The following is a 19,945-nucleotide window of genomic DNA, read 5'->3' as shown; positions in this document are numbered from 1 at the left end:
CAACAACCAAAAGAGAAATATGGTGCAGTCCAGAGCGATGTGTCAGCTGCAGTCACTTCTGTTCCTCTCACATATTATCACGAGTGGAAAAAAAATTTCATCTCATGTGAACACAACAGTCAATCCACACTCTCCGTCTCTCTGCTGCCTCCTCACTTCTCACTCGACCTGCGTTCAGCGTCTCTGTCCACAGAAGCAGCCGTCTGTCAGCTGCAGCTCCTAGAGAGCTGAGAGGACAGCAGCCAGACAAACTGCCTTCACCAGGCTGAGTGACAGCAGAAATTTACTGAAACAAAATAGTTTGCATGTCGGCTCCACAGGAAGAAAGTGTCAGTGTTTGCATTTATTGATTCATTGATAAGGTTAATAAGTTGAAAACACATATACAGCAGGATATTTGTTACTTATTCAAACAGCTGCCTGCTCAGATTATGCTTCACTAAATGCGACAGAAACAGACTCAGAGTGTGTATTAATACATTTAATAAAACAGAAGCTTATCTGTTCCGTGAGAAAACACTTTCTATGTGAATTGGCCACAGCCTCTCTGATGACTTCCCTGTCCTGTGCACGAGCAGCTAGTGGACCGTGAGGAGATATTTGCTGAATTTGACAAAACGTTTATTGAACAATCTGTAACAGAATAAAATGCAAAAGTTTTCTTTCAAGATTCTCTCATTTGCAAGAACTTCCACCAACCATACAGAGATTCATCACAGCAGAGACAGGAATGTCAATGTCTATATGACTTCCAGCCACAGAGATGCAGCCACAGTTTGTTGCTTGTGTGAAACAACTTCCTTTTCAGTGGCTTGCTGTTATTTTAACAACAATGCTCAGTAAACCACAGCATTGTTCCTGCTTTACTCTTATTCTTACTTTACCAGAAAACCTTTTTTGTTGTTGTTACATTGCTAGTAAGCTCTCTCAAGTTACAGCGAGGCTCTCCTTCTCTAAAGGAGTTGTTGAAAGTTGCTCAGGAAAAGAATCCAAGAGTGGAATTTTGCTTTAAAAATTGAGATAGCAAAAGATTGATGTTATGGCTATTTAAAAAATATGTATTTAGGCACGCTACCAGCATAGCTCTAGGGATGGAAATGTTGTCTGTCTGTCCACCACTTTGGTCCAGACTGAAATATGTCAACAATTACTAGATGGATTGCCATGAAATTCTGTACAAACAATCATGGTCCCCAAATTATGAATCCTATTAACTTTGGTGATCCTCTGACTTTTCCTATAGCTCCATCATTTTTGGTTAAAAGGATATGGCTGGTGACTTTCTATATTTTTGCAGAGTCAAACCAATATTGCACTTACCTACTTACAAGTATTGTGTGTGTATCCAAAGTTTGATATATCTTATTCCTCTGTTTACAGAGCTTTGCTAACAACCTGTATTATATTGTACTATATTATACATTTCTCAAAGAACTTAAGTACAAAGTCGGATGAGCAGGATGAGTTCATTGTTGGTTTGACTCTACACATGAGATTTGCTGTCAATAAGAGAAATATAGAAAATCACCAGCCTTATCCTTTAAGTATCTTGGCAACTATTAAATGGATTGCCATGACATTTGGCACATACATCCCTGGTGCCCAGAATGATTTATAATAACTTTGGTAAGCCCTTGACTTTTCACAAGCACAATCATGAGCTCAAAATTTCACTGTTTTCCAATATCCTGGTTTATGACTAAATATCTGCAAAACTATTGTCATCCCTATCCCATCGTTTCCTACTTTGTAAATATTATCACGTTGACAAGCTTTATCAGGATAGTGTACATGGTAATATCTGCTTAACATCAGCTAACATGTTAGCATTGTCATTGTGAGCATGTTAGCATGCTGATCTTAGCATTTAGCTCAAAGCACCCCTGAGCCATATACAGCCTCACAGAGCTGCTAGCACTGGCTGTAGACTCTTGGCCCTGTTTAAAAATATTTTTAGTACAATAAAACCACTGAGTCTTGACTGCACCTACATTCCAACTTTAAAGTGATTTTGCAGTCAGTGGAAGTTATTCTTCATATTATTTTATACTTCATCAATTTCTGCTCAAACAAAAGGCCTACTGAACTGTGAGCAGCACAACATCAGCGCAGGCACAGACCATGAATTATCATCATACAGGCTTCATAATATCCAACATATGAATAGTGAACACATGATGAATATGCTAATAAATTCTACAGTATGGGGGAAATAAAATAATTGAAGCGCGTTTGATGTTTTCACATAAACCCCAGAGCACAGCTTGACAAAAAAAAAGGACTTTCATCTCCTAAAAAGGCCTTCACAAACAATAAACCCAAGCTGGCTATTAGAGATGATGAAGAGACAGAATACTGCCGAGCAGTTAAAAATGCATCACATACAGAGAGAAAACATTTGGCTTAAAAAGATCTGATACTATATGAATATGATAAGAAGTGAACTTTTCATTTTAATGCATGTACCACTGAGGCTTTAGATGAGAAAATCTCTCCCCTGTTCAAAAGACGTTGTCATACCTGTACATCAAAGTCTCAAAGATCTGTAAGCGCATTATCTGCTCATTAACAACTACCCAGAGATCACAGACCAGGAGGATGACAGTCTGGCATTAAGCTGATTTAACAGCATTATATGTTACAATATCGCAGCTCCCCTGCTCCTCTCGCAATAAATCACACATTAAAGCTCATTTTCTATACTGAGATGACACTTTCGTTTTCCCGGAATGCAGCTCTTTATAACAGTAGTGAATAGCAACTTGGATTCCCTTAAGCGTCCTTGTCTCTTTGTCGGCACACATGATGGATGAACAAAAGTGGGGGATCTGCTGTTGGTTGGGGGGCAGGGGGGGGAAGGAGGGAGATGGGGACGGAGGGGAGAGGGAGGAAAGGACGAGAAGGTAAGGCAGGGTAGGAAAGGAAAGTAAAGCGGACAGGAAAGAGAAAAGGGGATTGTAAAGAAGGGATGAAAGCCCACAGGGTAGGCAGAGGTAGAGGAAAGGACAGAAGAAAGACGGAAAAGACATGGGGGGAATGAAGATAGAGAGGGTAGATAGGGATGGAGGAGGGCCAGAAGAAGGGAAGGAGGGGGGGGCGTTGGAGAAATGTTAGGTGAGTATGAAGGGAGGGAGGGAGTAGATGCTGGAGGAGGCGTGTGATGAGTGGAGGATTTCTGCCAAAGAACAATAAAAAAAAGAGGATGTCTCACTTCTGCCCAAGCTTAGAAAGTGAACACTGCAGTAAAACAGGCCCCACTAATACAGTTTTGCTGCCAGCAAGACAAAGTGGTGAGGAGAAGTGGCTTAACTCCCACTGCAACCTTCCTCATCCTTAGCCCCTTCAAAACTCTCCAACACCCCTGCCTGGCCCGGGGAGTTGGCCAGTTACCGTGCACTTGTGCAGAGTTTGCAGTTACTGAGGTAACAAAAAAAAAAGACAGTGTAGAAAAAAAAATCTTGAGAAAATGAAGTTATAGCCCTGTCCACCTGCCAGCTCCTGTACTGCAGTGAAGCAACAGACCCTGAAACAACCTTCTGACTCTGTGGATGTCGTGACCGTCCTCAGCTGAGGAGCCTCAGCTCTGCCAAGGATGCTCTCTGAGTCACTGTGTGTGTGTGTACACACCTATCAGTTCATGCACGTATGTGTGTATCTGTGTATGAGTGAATACTAGAAGTGGCATGCGTCACTTAGGAGGTGAGCGTGGCTGAATGCACAGTGCTTGTGTGTTTCATGGCAGAATTGCTTCCTCTTCACACCACTTCAGCCTCATCACGTCCAGCAGGAGCCTCGTTAGCGTGTCAGTGCCGTGCCATCACGTCACAAGGGCAAGGGAGTAGGAGGCACAGCTCTAGGCACGGTTACAACACACACACACACACACACACACACACACACACACACACACACACACACACACACACACACACACACACACACACACACACACACAAACACACACACACACACACCCCCACCAACCTGCAGCCTTTGCTTCACATGAAACAGACCAGCATTGCCAAGTGTCAGAGTTACAGTGAAACAGGTTTCTTGTTAGCAGAGAGGAGTCACTTTCACACATTAGAAAACAAAATCCTGCCTTGTTAACTTCCAGTAAAGACAGCAGATCTGGCTGTCAGTCTGACCAAAACAGCTTATATGGTCGATGCAGCTTTTGACAACATTTCAACGTTTCCTTCTGAGGTATGACATTTGCTAATTTTCTGGGATTTTTGCCAGCTTATCCCCTGTGAACTACAGAGACTATCACAACACTTTTTCTCATCCCTGACAGCTGCCTGACTGATGACTTCTTATGCCTAGATGCTACAGAGCTTTTTTTTTTCTGGCATCAGTCCAATTTGAGAACAGTGCTGCCAGCTGATACAACAAAAGATATCAATTACAATAACATTAATAATAATATATAATAATACATATAATAATAACAATTTATAACTCCTTAAAGCTTCATAAACCCTGCTGGCAGGGTACAGGAGTGCTGCAGTATATTGTGGTACAGTATATTGAGCATTCACTAAAAACTAGCCCAATATTGTTTATTCATTGTTTTTTTAAATCTGCATGTCAAAAAGCTGTCGTCTGTATGACATCATTTTCAACAACATCATATCATGATGATATGATCTTATCACGTTATCATTCTACACATTTCTGTTTTTTTCCATATGATGCCAAACAATGGAACAGTTTATCACTCATAACATTTTTTGCACATATACTGTATAGCAACATTGGAAAGTAAACCACATTGATGTAAATATATTGCATTATGACATTAATGTGATATTAATATTAATATTGTCAGGACAGTGAATGATTTCAAACATATAACGAACCCCTGGCTGACCTCGCACCTGACCAGACGGCATCACTCCTCCCTCCATTTAACACAAGCAAAAGTGACACACACACCTACACACAAAAATACACGTGTGAAACTCCCACACCCCGACATGCTGCAGTAGTTTTGTGTGACAACACAATATTTCATGTCAGCCGTCACACCAGCAAGACAGACTGTACATCAGTGAAACCATTTTGCGTTCTCAGCACAAAGCTGACTGATGGGCGCACCACGTCAGCGGAGTCATTGAGGAATAGCTCACTCAGGTGACCTCTTCCACGCTGAACATGAAACACTAACTGCTACATGACTGGATCAAGAATTAATCACATCCAGTCAAGTGTATGAAGTTAGCAAACAAAGCTAGCATAAGTTCAAATTTTAGAAAGAGGAAGTAGTTTTTCACATGATCTCCACTTCAACTCTTACGTGGTCAGTGTTACAGACGTCAGACATTTCTGACTTGCACTTCTGTATAAACGCAACAACCTATGAGTCGTACATACTTCTCATACAATAAATATGTGGGGCAGATCCTACATAATCATCTAAAAAAGGTTAATCACTGACCACAATATATACCAAGAAATATACAAACAAGGACCAATTTGTAACAAATGACATAACATCAAGGTTGTTGATGGGAGTCATCAAACTGCTCAGAATATTACATTTGAAAAATAAAGGGAGTCTAACTCGTTGAGATGAACAGCGTGCAGTAAATGCGTTTGCTGAGAGAGGCTTTTATAACGCACTTCATGGCTGTCAGACACAGTCAGGTCTTATCAGAGGAAACGTCTGGCTGCATTAATGCAAAGTGTCAGTGGGCTAGTCTACACCAGTCAGCTTTGATCAGCAGTAAAATGGACTTGGTATGAGAGAGGTCAAAGGGCATCAGATCAGATCAGACCCCCCTGCAGAGAGATGGATGTTTTATCCGTACACCTTAATGGATTTTCCAAACACAACTTTGCCTTAAATATGCTCTACTTTCCCAAGGAGTTTTTATTTTTAGGCCTAGATCTTCTCCCTGCTGAATCACAAGTGTAATCACATCTCCTTTGTGTTCATACTACAAAATTAATGAAGAGAATAGCCCAATTATCTTTACTACCATTTCTGAATGATGTACAGGTTTTCTGCAGTTACTGATTAAGTCTATTTACAGTAACAGAGAATATTCAGCCAGCGGTGCAGGGAACCGATTCACGCTCGTCGAGGCTAAAGGTCAGAGGCTGGAATAAAATCAGGGTCATGTCCTTGTTGCAAAGTTGCTGCGGGATCAAGAAAAAGCTTTTATTGAGCTTAAAGCCTCAACATAGGTCGGGTGGGCTTTATCGAAGCCTATATAGGTGTAACAGTGGTACGGTAATGTTGGGGGTCAAAGCCTGCGGAGAAACTCATTTCACAAATCGCCTTTTCAGAAGTCATCAGTTCTCTTGCGATAAAGAAGGAGGAACAGGGAACTGCTACAGTATGAATTATGTTATGGGAAAGTGCTTATTGTATTGTAGGTAGACTCCTACTTCTATGCTCTGATGTCACATGATAATATAAGGTTGTTTACAGTGTAATATCAATACAGGCAGAGGACTGTTCTCAAGGCTTTAATAGCTGCAAGAAATGTACATAATTTATATGGAACTATGATAAATAAATCATTTATGATTTTCTGGGAAGGCTTAATTACTCTAGAGCAACTTTGAAATTCAATTTATATTGCACTCTAGGGGGTGGGAGGGTTGGGATTATTGGGCCTAAAGTGATATGCACCACCCAAAATACAACCTACCACGAACCTCCAAAGCTCTGAAGCTTTGAAGCTCTGAAGCTACGCCAGAAGCAGTGTTTTCAGCCGCACTTTAGCAAAGCAATTATGGTTTGGAACATACTGAGCATACATACAGAGTATTATGCTGCAGGAGTAGCTTGAAAAGTTTCGATTTACCTTGTGGTACTTTTTGTACGTCAAATGCTGTCACTGTTGGAATCCATGGTAAGCACAAGCTGACCACAAGGTAACACTACAAACCTCACAGCCATCTTTCATAAGAGGTGAATGTTTGATTGTTGGTGTCTCAAATATTTTTTTGTTTTTTTTTGCAAATCCCTTTTTGTTTATAACTTAATGTATCATGTGATATTTTTCCAGTTGCCAACTCACATATTCACCGCTAGTCTGATGCAAAGGACTCCAATCATTTGCATTCAAGGCAACAACCTTCGATGTTGCCTTTTGAAATGCTGATAAAGTTCAAATATTCTGAATACAGCGAAGACAGATAGTGTAGTCTGTATCTGATCAACTGGAAAGCGAGCTGTCCACCTGCTGCGTTTAGTCGCCTGCACTCTCTGTCACATGACAGCAGCTGGGCTGAGACCAAAAAAGATATGCAGGTAACTTTATTTACCTTTTTTTGCAAATAGTTCACTCCATAGTTTGCTTTGCTTTATGTTTGTTTGCATCTCTATGCCATAGCTCCATTATGACATGCATGATTATTGCATTTATACATTACTGCATGGCTGTAAGGCTCTGGTAAGGCCATACGTTATCAGATAGAATAGTTTTTATTAAATGATTGATATCTTATTACAAGCTTTTTTATCGTCTTCTATTGTCACAATCAGAAGGAGGAGGAAGATGAAAATGACAACTTGGATCCCTACATTCATCAGGTTCACATCAAGTTTTCACTGTTTTTGATGGCAAGCAGTTTCCTTTGCTTACGCCCTTTTGCTCATGACTTATTTTTTACTGTAATAATGAGTCTAGTCCAATCATAAACAAATCAAGTTCCCTGATCGAAATATCACTTTGTGGAACACTTAAGTCATTTGTTCAGTCATTGGTTCAGGCTTCCATGTGAAGTAGTAAATTATTTGCCTTAAAGAACAAACTTCCACCTGAAAGACATGATTGTAGCGACTTTTCTCTTTCATATTGATAAATGTCTCTTTGATTGAATGCGTCCATGCAAAGGACAGAAAAGAGTAGAAGTAATTACCGTTTAGGTCTGATAAAAAATCACCTTGAGGCACCAGTGTTATAAATCCTTAGAGAGTTTGCAAGCTGTCATTAATAATGAAATGTCTTAAAAAGTGACATTGTGTGAGCTGCTCCTTTGAGGAGCAACAGTGGAGGTTGGAGGGGTGCCTGCCAAGAGCACCTGGCAAATATTATTCACCTCACAGGCTACTGCAGGATGTTCCTCATGCTGACAAGTCACAGGATTTGGACTCTCACCAGAAACCGTGATTTAGAAGCACTCACAGGTGACACAGAGAAAGGAGGAGAGGGGAAGAGGTTGAGAGAGACCAACATTGATATTCTGCTGAGTGCCCAGGCAGCAAACAATCAAAATAAGTGATCGTTTTTGTATGGGTGAAAAGTGCGAGTGTGAGGGAATGTGAAACGGTTATGTGCATGCATGTGATCATCCCATGCCTCGTCGCAGTAATTCCTCTTCTCATTTTCATCAGTCCAAACAGCCTGTGACCATGCATTCAGAACGCAAGCAATCAATTGATTAATCATTTAGTCTTAAAAATGTCAAAAAACAGTGAAAAATGCCTATTGCAACTTCCTAGAGCCAAAGGCGGCTCCTCAAATGGCTTGTTTAGTCCAACTAACAGTCCAAAACACATATTTATTTTGCAATAATACTAAATTCACACATCCTAACATTTGGGAAGCTGGACCAATGAAATCTGGGCAGATTTGCATAATGATTTGTTGATTTTGAATCAATGTCATGCTAGTGGTTTTGTAAGGCAGCACTCAGGCATAGCTCTGAGCTAAAAGCTAATGTCAGCATGCTAACATGCAGGTATAATGTTTACCATTTTCACCATATTAACTTAGCTTGCTAGCATGTTAAAATTGACTAATTAGTCCTACAAACAAAGTACAGCTGAGGCTGATGTCAGTTTTGCAAGTATTTGGACAAACTACAAATTTGACTTGATGAAATGTCAGGAGATCAAAGTTACTACAAACGTCAACCTCATAGCGGCACTAGAGGAAAAGTCAAGGGATCACTAAAGTTATTGGGATACATTGTATGGGAGCCTTGAATGTGTAGAAAATTTTGTTCCAATCCGTGTTATAGATGTTGAGATATTTCACTGGATAAGTGAAAATTTTTACCTTTGGACCTCTGGGGACTATGAATGCCAGTATAACATTTCAGGGCAAACCATAGTTGTTATTCAGAAAGTCTAAGACCGAAAACTGACATTTTCAAATGACTTGTTCTACACTTTAAGATTCAAATATATTCAATTTACAATGATATTAATCTTCACATCTGACCTGTGAATGTTTGGCATTTTTTGCTTGATAAATGACATAAGTGATTAATCGATTATCAAAATTGTTGTGGATTATTTTGCTGTTGATTAACTGATTAATCAACTAATCGTTTCAGCACTAATTAACATATGTAATGACTGTGTAGTGCGGGCAGAACAGTAAACTGACATTAAAAGGTTAGTATATGATAATAGGAGTTTAAACTGATAACCTTCCCTGTCTTGTTTGTTATCTGTGTATTATACGTTCATTATAAATGGCCCCATGTGAAATAAATCATGTTGTATTGTAGATGCATCATATAGTCTCGAAGCAGTCTGTGAAAAATCTCATGTAACTACAATATTTTTACAGAATTTGCGGCCAGTGAAAGTGTTTGACCGAAAGCCTCACAGAGATATGACTCCTGCCTGTGTGTTCAGACTTGAGGAAGATCTTTTTTTGTCTATTACAGTAGCTTATACTGGGACAGTGATGACTGTTTTACAACCAAGATGCTTTTGAGAAAGCTATCCCAGTTTGGGATTTAGTGATTTGTCATGCTGCCACTTTTTTATTGTCTTCTGTTGTCACAATTGGAAGTGGGCTTAAGTGGGTCAGAGTGCATTTTGGTAAAATGAGTAAAAAATGCTGAGACCAAAACAGAAAGTCCCGCGCTGTGTTTCTGCATTCACCGAGACTGATCAAAGGAGATCTGAGCTTGGCTTACTGCAACCGCTGGCAGCCTGAGTTGCGTCACTGCAGCTCTGGTCTCAGTCAAACGATGCTTTCTGTAAATGTTAGCCCACACACTCTTGTAGATCAAAGACACCCCATTTGTTACAACAGGAACAGTGTGTCCCTATTCAGCATGACAGCTACCTAACATCTGGTTTGTAGTGTAGAGCAATAAAACCATGTAAAGTCATGTTTTTCAACACAACAGTTGGATTGGAATATACTTATTAAATCACGTTTTGTAACCACTCTGTTGATTCGAGTGACAGTGACGTTTTTCTGAATAAAAAACTTTTTTCTTCAGATAAATCATGCTAGTGGGAGAATACCGTTCTGCACACTCAAAACAATGTTTCTCTGGATTTCAAGTACATCCCCTACAGCTCTTCATTAATACCAGCTTAAGTTATTCATGATAAGTTTGCAACCATCTTGGTGCAGGCATAAGATTTGAGTGAGAATGCTTTGAATTTAACTCTACATCTTAGATAGTAACACACATTTCAACAGGAGATCTGTCAATGAATGCAACCATGAGATGGAGGATATTTTACGGTGCTGGGATGATGCCTCATTCCTATTCTAGCAGCAGCATGCTGAAGCAGACGACAGCCTCCGATCTGAGTGACCTCCCAGACCGGCCTGATAAGCAAGCGGCGCAGAGAGCAGCTTTAAAGCTGCTTCTTTGATGAAAGAGTTAGATATCCACTTTAGAAGTTAAAAGCGGTGACTTGCTGGATTAGTTAAAAGGAGATGTTGAGAGACGCCTCTGCTACCAGCACCAGAGGCTGCACAGCCTGCTCATCACTGTGACGTGATGAGGATGTGGACAGAGCAGAGCAAAGCACTACGACCCTGACAACAAGGTCACACTTAGGGAGCAGCAGTCTGCCTGTACAAACTGACTGTGATGCTTTACAATGATGACAGAATGTATTTAATTAGTGAGATTTAATAGTTGAATAGCTTTGAGTTTTGGACTGTTTGTTGGACAAAAACAAGTTTGAGACATCAATTTAAACTGAGAAACTATGATTGGCTACTATTTTCTGATATTATTTGGACTAAACTATGAAAATCTGAAAAATATTCAAAAGATTTACAATGAAAATAGCTTTTGCTACTTCAAATATGTAAAAATGTATTTACACAAATGTTTTTTGCTGCTGCTTGCTTTATAGCTCGAGTCAGCTTCAACATTAGTCATAGGTTGAATTAAAGTACCAACATGTGTTTCACAACTACGCAGATGCTATGATTTGCTTGCTTTCCTCCATTTCATGTCAATACAAAATGAGTCGGCTGCTGGTCAGACTATGCAATGACTTTGGGCTCCAGTAGCGTGTGACAGGCATTTGTCAAAATACAATAATCAAGCAGTTAATTAACAAAAATTATGGTTCATAATTAAAAGAAGCACATCTTGAGGCCGCAGATGGGAGACTTCGTACTAACAAGACAAAGGCTGTATGTGTGTGAGAGAGAAAAAGCAGGAGAATGTGCACAGTTCCAGTGTTATTATATATCCCTCCCTCCTCCCTGACTGTCACTTTCCATCAGGAAAACGCTCCACCTCTCCCTCTGTTCCTCTTCTGTTCTCACCTCTGTCATCCCAACTACCCCCCCCCCCTCCCTCCTCCTCCCTCCCTCCCTCCCTCAGCGCCGCTCCAATCCCTTTCCTGCCAACATCCAAGTGGAATTGAGCCAGCTAGTTTGGGCTATAATAGAGCCTGGAGTACAGTGACACCTTAGCACCACCTTGGCTAAGCAGAATTTTGATTCTGCAAGAGAAGTTTTCTCACTAATCATGTTAATTACGAAAAGCTTTAAGAGAAAAAGTATCAGGTCATTATGTAATGTCTGTTTATCTTTACATGGCTGAGGATAAGGTCAGGATGTGACTTGCTGAGTATCTGTAGCGTGTTACATAGATACTACCTCTGGTTCCACAACTATAATCATAAATAGCAGTCCTACAGTGTGTAACCCACGTAAAAATGATACACTGCATTACGCAGCGCGCCAGCCAGCATCACAGTGCTGTGTGGACATATGTTCCACTTGTGGACACATTCAATAAAAAAGCACTCAATGCGCCTTCTGTTTTGTGTCTATTTCTACTTGTTTCTTGATGTTTCTATTCTAAATGTATAGGCTGAAGCCTTCAGGCTCCACTGTTAGCTCATTCTGCTTTCTTCTGACGCAAGTGGGATTTCACAGTCAGAGCTGATGCATGCAACACCTGACCTTTAGCACGAACATAGCTGGAATCCTTTTTACAGCTTCCTCCCACAGACCACCAAAACAGTTCCCACACACATTTACTACATGCTAAACTACAGTTACAAAAAAAGAAAAAAACAAAAAACTGACGCACTGCCCTCTTCAGTAATCTACAGCATTACATATGCTCAGCAGGTTTATAGCCAGTATCCAGACCACAACCACAGCTGCTGTTGTTTGTCTGTTAAACACAAAACAGACATGAGAACAGGACCATCTCTTCTTTGTCTTCTGCTGTTTTTTTCATTGTAATTAGTCAGAGAGGGCATTTAGCTGAGGGAAATAGGCCAGAGGAGAGGAGTTTCTCACGCCTGTGCAACCAAAACAAACAAAACCCCTCTCTGGCAACACAGCAGCCAACAGCCGCTGATAGGTGTTATCTCTGCAGTCGCACATGGACCATCTCAAAACACTAAGCACTGAGCAACTGCCCTTTCAACTCCAGAAACAGATGCAGACATTCACTGCATGTGACTTGCTGTCACTCTCTGATTTTAAAGTCAAACTGAATTTTCGATTCTTCTCACTTCTTGTGTAAGGAAATAGTAACTATGTTACAGCAGCTAACATGCATATTTACCTATTTTTCAAAATAGAATAAAGAAGTGTTTTTGGACATATTTTTTGGAAAAAGTATGTAAACTCTTGCTAGGAAACGTTGCTGTCATCCTACAATCATTGATACAATACGTTTTTCCCACCTTTTTCAACAAGCCCACATAGGCTACACTCTGTTTTAATTTAAGCTGTCTGTCCCTTTACAACATTCAAAATGTAGGAAGACCCACCATGTTGCTAAGTTTGTTTTCATGTCATGGTATTTCAACACCTGCTGGGTTGTGGTCAAGATGTCAAAGCAGGGTGTATAACTAGCATGACAGCTAATGACCACACTGTCAAAACTCAATGCAACGTGTAACTTCAGCCCTCATAAGTTTCCCTTTTATTTGACTTTGGTTAACTGCCTCTGCAGCTGTTGGAATGGAAGTATTATTACAAATTATTTTTTATACCTGCCCACAGATATTGCACAAAAGAAATACAATTTGTAAAATTACAATTTTGACCAAATCAGTAAACAAGCTCCAAGGATGTATAAATTTATTACCAAAAACAAATTGTAACTTTAATTGTTTTCAAAATCATAACTAAAGATGTCATGTTTTTAGTTCATGTAAAGCAACCACAGCTGTGGTTGAAGATGTTATTGAGAAACTGCTCATGTTTCTTGATGGGTGGCGCCTGTCAAATTGAAAATACTGTCTACTTTTTTCACCTCTTCACTGTCCTTCAATGCATACTCGCTATAAAGTGGATTTATAGCAAGTAACCCACAGAATCTGTCATTATTTAAGAAAAGTTTTGAATGATGCTTAATGTTACACATATGATTTAGCGATCATTCAGCACCTCTCCATCATAAGAGAAAATATAGAAGAGGAAAACGCTTAAAAGCCAGGAAGCAGAAGCAATAGCTGCAGTGTGAAATCCATCAGACAGGCCACAAGTGTTGGTATATGATGGAAATGGCAGATAAGCCCATGTGTTTTGCTTTTGGAGTGGGTGTAGTGAAAGGGGATCAGTCCACAGCAGTGTTTAGAGGTTCAAACACCCCTCTGGGGAGAAGAACGGATCGATCCTCCTTGGCCGGGAGCCAATCCTCTCCCTGCCTTCAGCCAGATATTCATCCATCCTATATATAAGCCTTTAAGCCTTCACTCTTACTGTATATACAAAGCGCTGAGGTTCAGGATTTCACCACAGACTGGTAGTCTTCACCAGAAGTTGTATTCAGCAGAACTCCAAGCCCTGTGTTTTTAAATGCCAATTAAATACAGATGTGTTTAGGCTGCTTTCCAGAGAGAGGGGCCCGACTGCATCATCTGTGGTGCCTGTGTTGTCCTCATGATGCTCTGATTAGAGGGAGCCATGGAGATGAACTATAGCCACTGTCTCATTAGTTGAAGTAACTCTGCCTGGCTCCCACCCACAGGAGCCCCTCCCAAAGCCACAGGAGAGCAGGGCACCCCTACACAGCCTGCCCGGACAGGACACAAACACCACAGCTGCCACAATGCACCATCACACACACAGACACGAGGACACACACACACACACACACACACACACACACACACACACACACACACACACACACACAAGGGACATCAAGCTCACTCAGCTCTCTTTCTAGCTCTTGCCAAAAAACAGCCTCAGAGGACGAGATCACTGGCTCCGCGACAAAATGGGGTTTCCCCACAGGGACACTCCATAAGCCTGCAACAGAGCAAGTGGCTGCAGCTGACCTGCTGAGCTACAAATATAGCAAACACTCCATGTGAAACAGATGCATCGCAATCCACATCAAAACAAGCTCGCTAAGCATCGCTTGTGCAAGTGGCAGTGCAACAACATCACTGCAGCCTGGAAGCTAGGCCTCATGGGAGCGCGGATCGATGGATGTGGCCTGGTAGAGGTTTGCCCATGTTTGGGGACAGGAACAGAGTGTGCAGAGGAGGAAGAAAGAAGAGGAGGAAGCAGGCAGCGGGTGTCCAGGCCGCTATATGTCAGGCCCTACTGTGACAGGTTTATCCCAGCCGAGGGGGAAGGTAACACACCCAACAGCACAATGAGGAGCGATAAACGTCAGGCCTAGCCTCAGTGCCGTGGTAATGGCTGACAAACGGCTCAGCGGCTCATCTCGCAGCCACTCAACCCCAGACACATATGCTGCTCTGCGCTATGTTCTATCAGAGGGGGAAATGACAACGAGAACAGCAGAAATGCAGCCAAGAGGCTCCTTATACTTACACAAACTTATACAAACCACCTGACAGTCGTGAAAAAAATGCCACCACCCTCATAATCAGCATTTCCAACATAAAAGAACAGCATATTTTTCATAAAGAATAGAAAAACGCCAATTTAGAGGGTATAGTATGCTATATACTGTGTAGCCAATACATTTAGTGCTCACTCAGTATTTACTTTTTTCGATGCCTTTCACATGCCTTCAATAGCCTGCACACCTGCTTTTGATTTCTCTATGTAACCCTTAACTGTAGACTACATAAATATTCTACAGACTCAAGGAAAGTTAATACTTGTCTGTTTTCTACATGATGGTGTTTTTGTTGTGGCAACTTTTAATGTTATAACTTGTCAAAATTACTGAAATGTTTCTCTGTTTACTGAACGTACAGCATTAAAGACAGAGCAATCAGTTCATCATACAGTAAGTGATGTCAGCACAGAATAATGATATATAATTATCGATGAATAAGTTAAAAACAAATGACTGAATTAAAAATAGATATTTTGATGTATTCATTTATTTTCAAAAGGACAAGTGCACCACATCGACCAATGCCACATACCACAGAATTTATAGCCGGAGCTGGTTTGCAACGCCCATCAGTAGATGGAAAAACCCCACAGCCTAACAAGAAACATATACACAACTATAACTGTTTATACAGCTGAAGGCATTACTGCAGGTTTGGACCATTTAGAGACTAAATAATGAATGGAAATGAATCACTGCAAGTTGACATAATACAGATCAATTCATAGAAAGGTCACCTTGTATATATCGTGTGTGTGCGTGTCTCCTTGTTTTGCTTGTGATGCTCAGATGTTACGTAATGCTTTCAAACAGTCTCTGATTTAAAGTGAGTGATTTACTCAGCGTTCTTGATGTCTCTGATAAGGTGATGAAACATTGATTTTCCTGTACATTCCCAGGACTCATATCCAAAATCAGTCACCTGATTTGTTTTTAGCTGTAATTCAGTGCTACTATACTTTATGTATTTTGTATGGCTGAATTATATGTGAAAAACAATTCAGAAAGCTGAGATTTGTCCGAGGCCTGTTCTAACAGATGTCTAAAACATCCCCCGTATCTTCGCTTCAAACACGGGAAACAGCAGGGAGGTGAAGAGACGGACCCAGAGAGTGTGTTGAGCCTTGGTAGAGCACAGCAAAAACATCTGATCATATTTAAAAAAGGTAGCAGTGATCAGAGGGAATTACAGTCAACCAAACAAAGGCTGTGTCGGGTGGATTTTATTCTTCAGTAACACGCATGTGGTGGACCATATTCTTCCAAGTCATATTGTTTCCATCATGTGGAGTGAAAGGACATAAATTGAAGTCATGCAACAGAAACTAGGAGCATTGTCTTTTAGTAATCGTGTAGTATAACTAAATCACTGAACACAATTATGACTGCCATTCTTACAACTGAAAACATCTCATGAATACAACACGCTGAGACGAGTGCGGAGCGCTGTACTGAGCTACAACACTCATTTACTTGATGAATGCACAGCCCCTCCAACATGCTGACCTTTGGCAAGGTCATGGCATTCCAACAGCTGCATAAAGACACTCCTGAATTAATATATCTTTACAACACTTTTTCATCTGGCAGCTTTGTGTCTTGTTGTTGCGACGCCTCTCGGCTCAACCTGTGGCTCATCTATGTGAATCCCAAAGTGGACGGGACATTCGGGGCGCTCATTTATTCCCTTGAAAATTACATAAGGTTTGTGTAGCAACCACATCAAGGCTGGCTCTGATTTAATCGGTCCCAATGGAGATTATGTGACATCATTTGTGGTGAAGAAAGCTTAATAGGATTCCCTTATTAACATATGACTACTGGTTATACATACATGTGATGTATTGATGGCTGTTGTGTGTACACACACATTATCTGTTCTTTCCTTGACATAGAAAAGCATCCTGACCACACAGTAAACAGACTGTGTGCTACGTGAACCTGGTGTGTCTCTTACCTGTGTCCTGTCGAAACTGATGCATGGACTGCAGGTCGATGATGTAAGGAGAGAGCTGGGCATCCACCTGCCCCAGAACTACAGTTCCCCGGGCATCCCCCTTCAGTACGTTCTCAATATGGTGGCAAACGGCCGCACTGTAGGGCCTCCAGCGCCCATGTTCATTCAACCACTCCCAGACCACCACCCTGGCCAGGTTCTGAGGGGGGTACCCCAGCCCATTGACAGGCACCAGCAACCCTGATCCTGGACGAGCCATCTCCTCTGTGGTGTCCGCGGTTCAGCTGCTGGCTAAGTCCTGGGCTAGAACACCACTGCAACCCTGTCAGTCAACTGACACACTGGAACATTTTCATCTGCGCCAAACAGAAAAAAGCTTGAATCAGCGAGTGGTACGTTAGCCCTCAGCTATCTCATGCTGCTTTCAAGCAAGCATCTCTGCTGGAGTCATCGTCTACAGGTACTTTCTGACTGCTGGCGCTTTGATCAGCCAAAGAGCAAGCCTCTGTCCCCCTTGTGTCTTGTCGTATTTGAAGTGGCAGATGTTGATGAGGTTGATGATGATGATGATGATGAGATTTGCAGCTGCAGCAGTCTCAGTCTTCCAAAGCCAACCACAGCAAATCAGCTGCAGGTAGACATGAGGGGACACTCTCTGAATAAAAGAGGAGGAAACACACTGGTAAACAAATGCTGTGATTTATCCCATGAGTTATTTCACACAGTCAAGTGCTGTTTCACAAGAGACGACACAAACCCAAGCAGTGCTGTACTATGGATCCACTAGCCTGTACCTCTAGGCAATTCTGTTTACTTGAAGTGTGGTGACATAAAAATGTGTCTCAGCCTTGTTTGAGCAGCGAAATAATTGTGATTGTCATCAGTTTTGAGTGGCAGAGAGAGAGAGAGAGAGAGAGAGAGAGAGAGAGAGAGCAGTGTGCATAAACAGCCAGATGCCATCATAATCCTAGCAGACAGATATTTTCCACATACAGTAGAAAGCAGTCCAGGTACAATGAACGCAAAAGAAGGAACATTGTCTCTGTTTCTATGAACCGTATTTCATTTTAAGGCTCATATTGAATGTTTTACGTGCATTCACATCATGCTTGAATTGATTCTGGCGATACAGACCTGTAGGCTGCAGTTGTGGTGCCACACATCTGTCAGGTAACTAGAGGCTGCATTTCACAGGCTCCGGCCGAAAATCAGATTGCAAAACAAAAGAAAAAACAGACGCGTAAATCTTGAAAGACATCTGCCTTTTTCACATCGGTGATTTGGACGTTTTTTCCCGAAATTGAAATGTCTCAAGCACACATCCCGCAGCTCCAACAATCCAGTGTTATTGCAGAAAACCAAGCCGTCGTTTTATTCCCGTGAATCTGCTATAGACTACAGCAGCTTTGTTGGTCCGCTGTGTTAAAGTGGATGCTTGCCCCAGTTGCACGGTTATCAGTGTGTGAGGTGGAGAGCCGTGCTCCGCTGCACACGCGCATTTCTCTCTGTAAGCGTGCGTTCACATGGTAAACACGCACACAAAATTACTCACAAATGTCCAAGCGCACCTGTACATTTAGCCTTAAAAAAATCACCCAAACCGTCAAGTGTGTCAAAACAGAAGAATAAAACTTCCGGTATCTGGTTTCAAAATAAATCTTAACGCGAGAGAGAGAGAGAAAAGCACACTACAAAAAAAAAAAAAAAAAAAAAAAGCATTCAGATAACAAAAAACAATAGTGGATGGAAAGATTTGGTTTTCACAGATCTATTCATAGCATTTTACAGTACATGCACCCCTTCTTACCCCTGAAACTGTGAAACCAGAGGTCTTACATAAGGTGACAGACAGGAAAATACACAGTTCAGGGGCCCAGCCAGGCTCAGAGACCGAATGAGTTTAAAGCAGTGCTCTGTTGAGATGCATAAGTACCTTGACAACTAGATCTGTCAATTTAAAACAAAAAGTAACCTGCACATTTTCTGTCTTACTCACCGTACCCAGACAAAAGTCTAGGGGGGTCAAATTAAGTTTGGATAGATGAAAATGTGGCTGAGGTGGTCAGAAATGGGCTGTGCTTTAATTCCCAGGAATTTGTGAAGCAATACTTGTGATTTTTAGAGGGAAGTAAGAACCATAAACAGCAGTACAACCTCTTTATCATGTGAGACTGATGTGGTGAAGGACATAGACAAGACTGCTATATCAGCATTATGATGACTGCACTGCAAAATCTTTGCTGTTGACAATTTTGACTTCACTTGGCGAGTGAGGTCTGATGAAGTGTCTAAAGTTATTAGAAAGCTAGATGACAAATGTCTACTCTCCTCATGTCAGTAACAGAGTTAGGTAGAGTGGGATGTTATTTGAATTCTTATTCACATAATATATGGATGACTTGAGTGGATAATTAAATGCTTGTAGTCTCACAAATGCCTAGAATCATATTTTGTGTGCAGATAATGTGGTTATATTTTCTCCTCAAAGTGCTCAGCACTTGTTGAGTACAATAAATTTAACATCAAATCAAGTGAAGGAGTTGTTATTCATTGTAAATAGGATTTTTATTACATAATTCAACTTACTTACAGAAGCTTTTAAAGTAAGCAGAGAGGTCAGATGTCTTCATCAAAAGTTTACAGAAGATTTCATAGATTCTCGATTGACGTGGGAATATTGTTGCTCAGGGTAACACATTTCAACTGATGTCAAGGTCTGCCTGTTCAAGGATTACTGTGTAACAGTTGGCTGGGTTCATGATAAATTCTGCTAAATGGGACCAGTACCATCTGCTGTCAAAACAATGTACCTGCAAGGGGTAGAAAAAGAAGAAGAATGAAGGATCCCCGAGGTAATAACTCTGCCATCCTGGCCCTCTGGCTGGAGACACATGGGATTTATATAATAAAGGGCATTGCCCCATCCATTACTTCCAACCAAGAATGATTTCCTGCACT

General features: G+C 41.1%; 1 protein-coding gene across 3 annotated transcripts in view; it reads right to left on the bottom strand.

Annotated features, from left to right (window-relative positions):
• The window catches only part of dtx1 (deltex 1, E3 ubiquitin ligase), a 44,953-nt gene extending 26,350 nt beyond the window's left edge, over nt 1-18,603 (bottom strand). For 2 of the 3 annotated variants that reach the window (XM_044366912.1, XM_044366913.1), the window contains exons 1-2: nt 18,122-18,603; nt 16,988-17,642 (exon numbers count right to left, since the gene is read on the bottom strand). In XM_044366912.1, coding sequence (XP_044222847.1) covers nt 16,988-17,246 — 259 coding nt within the window. In that variant the 5' untranslated portion in view covers nt 17,247-17,642; nt 18,122-18,603. The remainder of the gene's footprint in view (nt 1-16,987; nt 17,643-18,121) is intronic. The other variant, XM_044366911.1, reaches the window with a different exon arrangement.
• Nucleotides 18,604-19,945: the final 1,342 nt, after the last annotated feature.

Source organism: Thunnus albacares, chromosome 2 (assembly GCF_914725855.1).
Source record: "Thunnus albacares chromosome 2, fThuAlb1.1, whole genome shotgun sequence".
Classification (NCBI taxonomy): domain Eukaryota; kingdom Metazoa; phylum Chordata; class Actinopteri; order Scombriformes; family Scombridae; genus Thunnus; species Thunnus albacares.
This window is presented reverse-complemented; position numbering and strand designations above follow the sequence as displayed.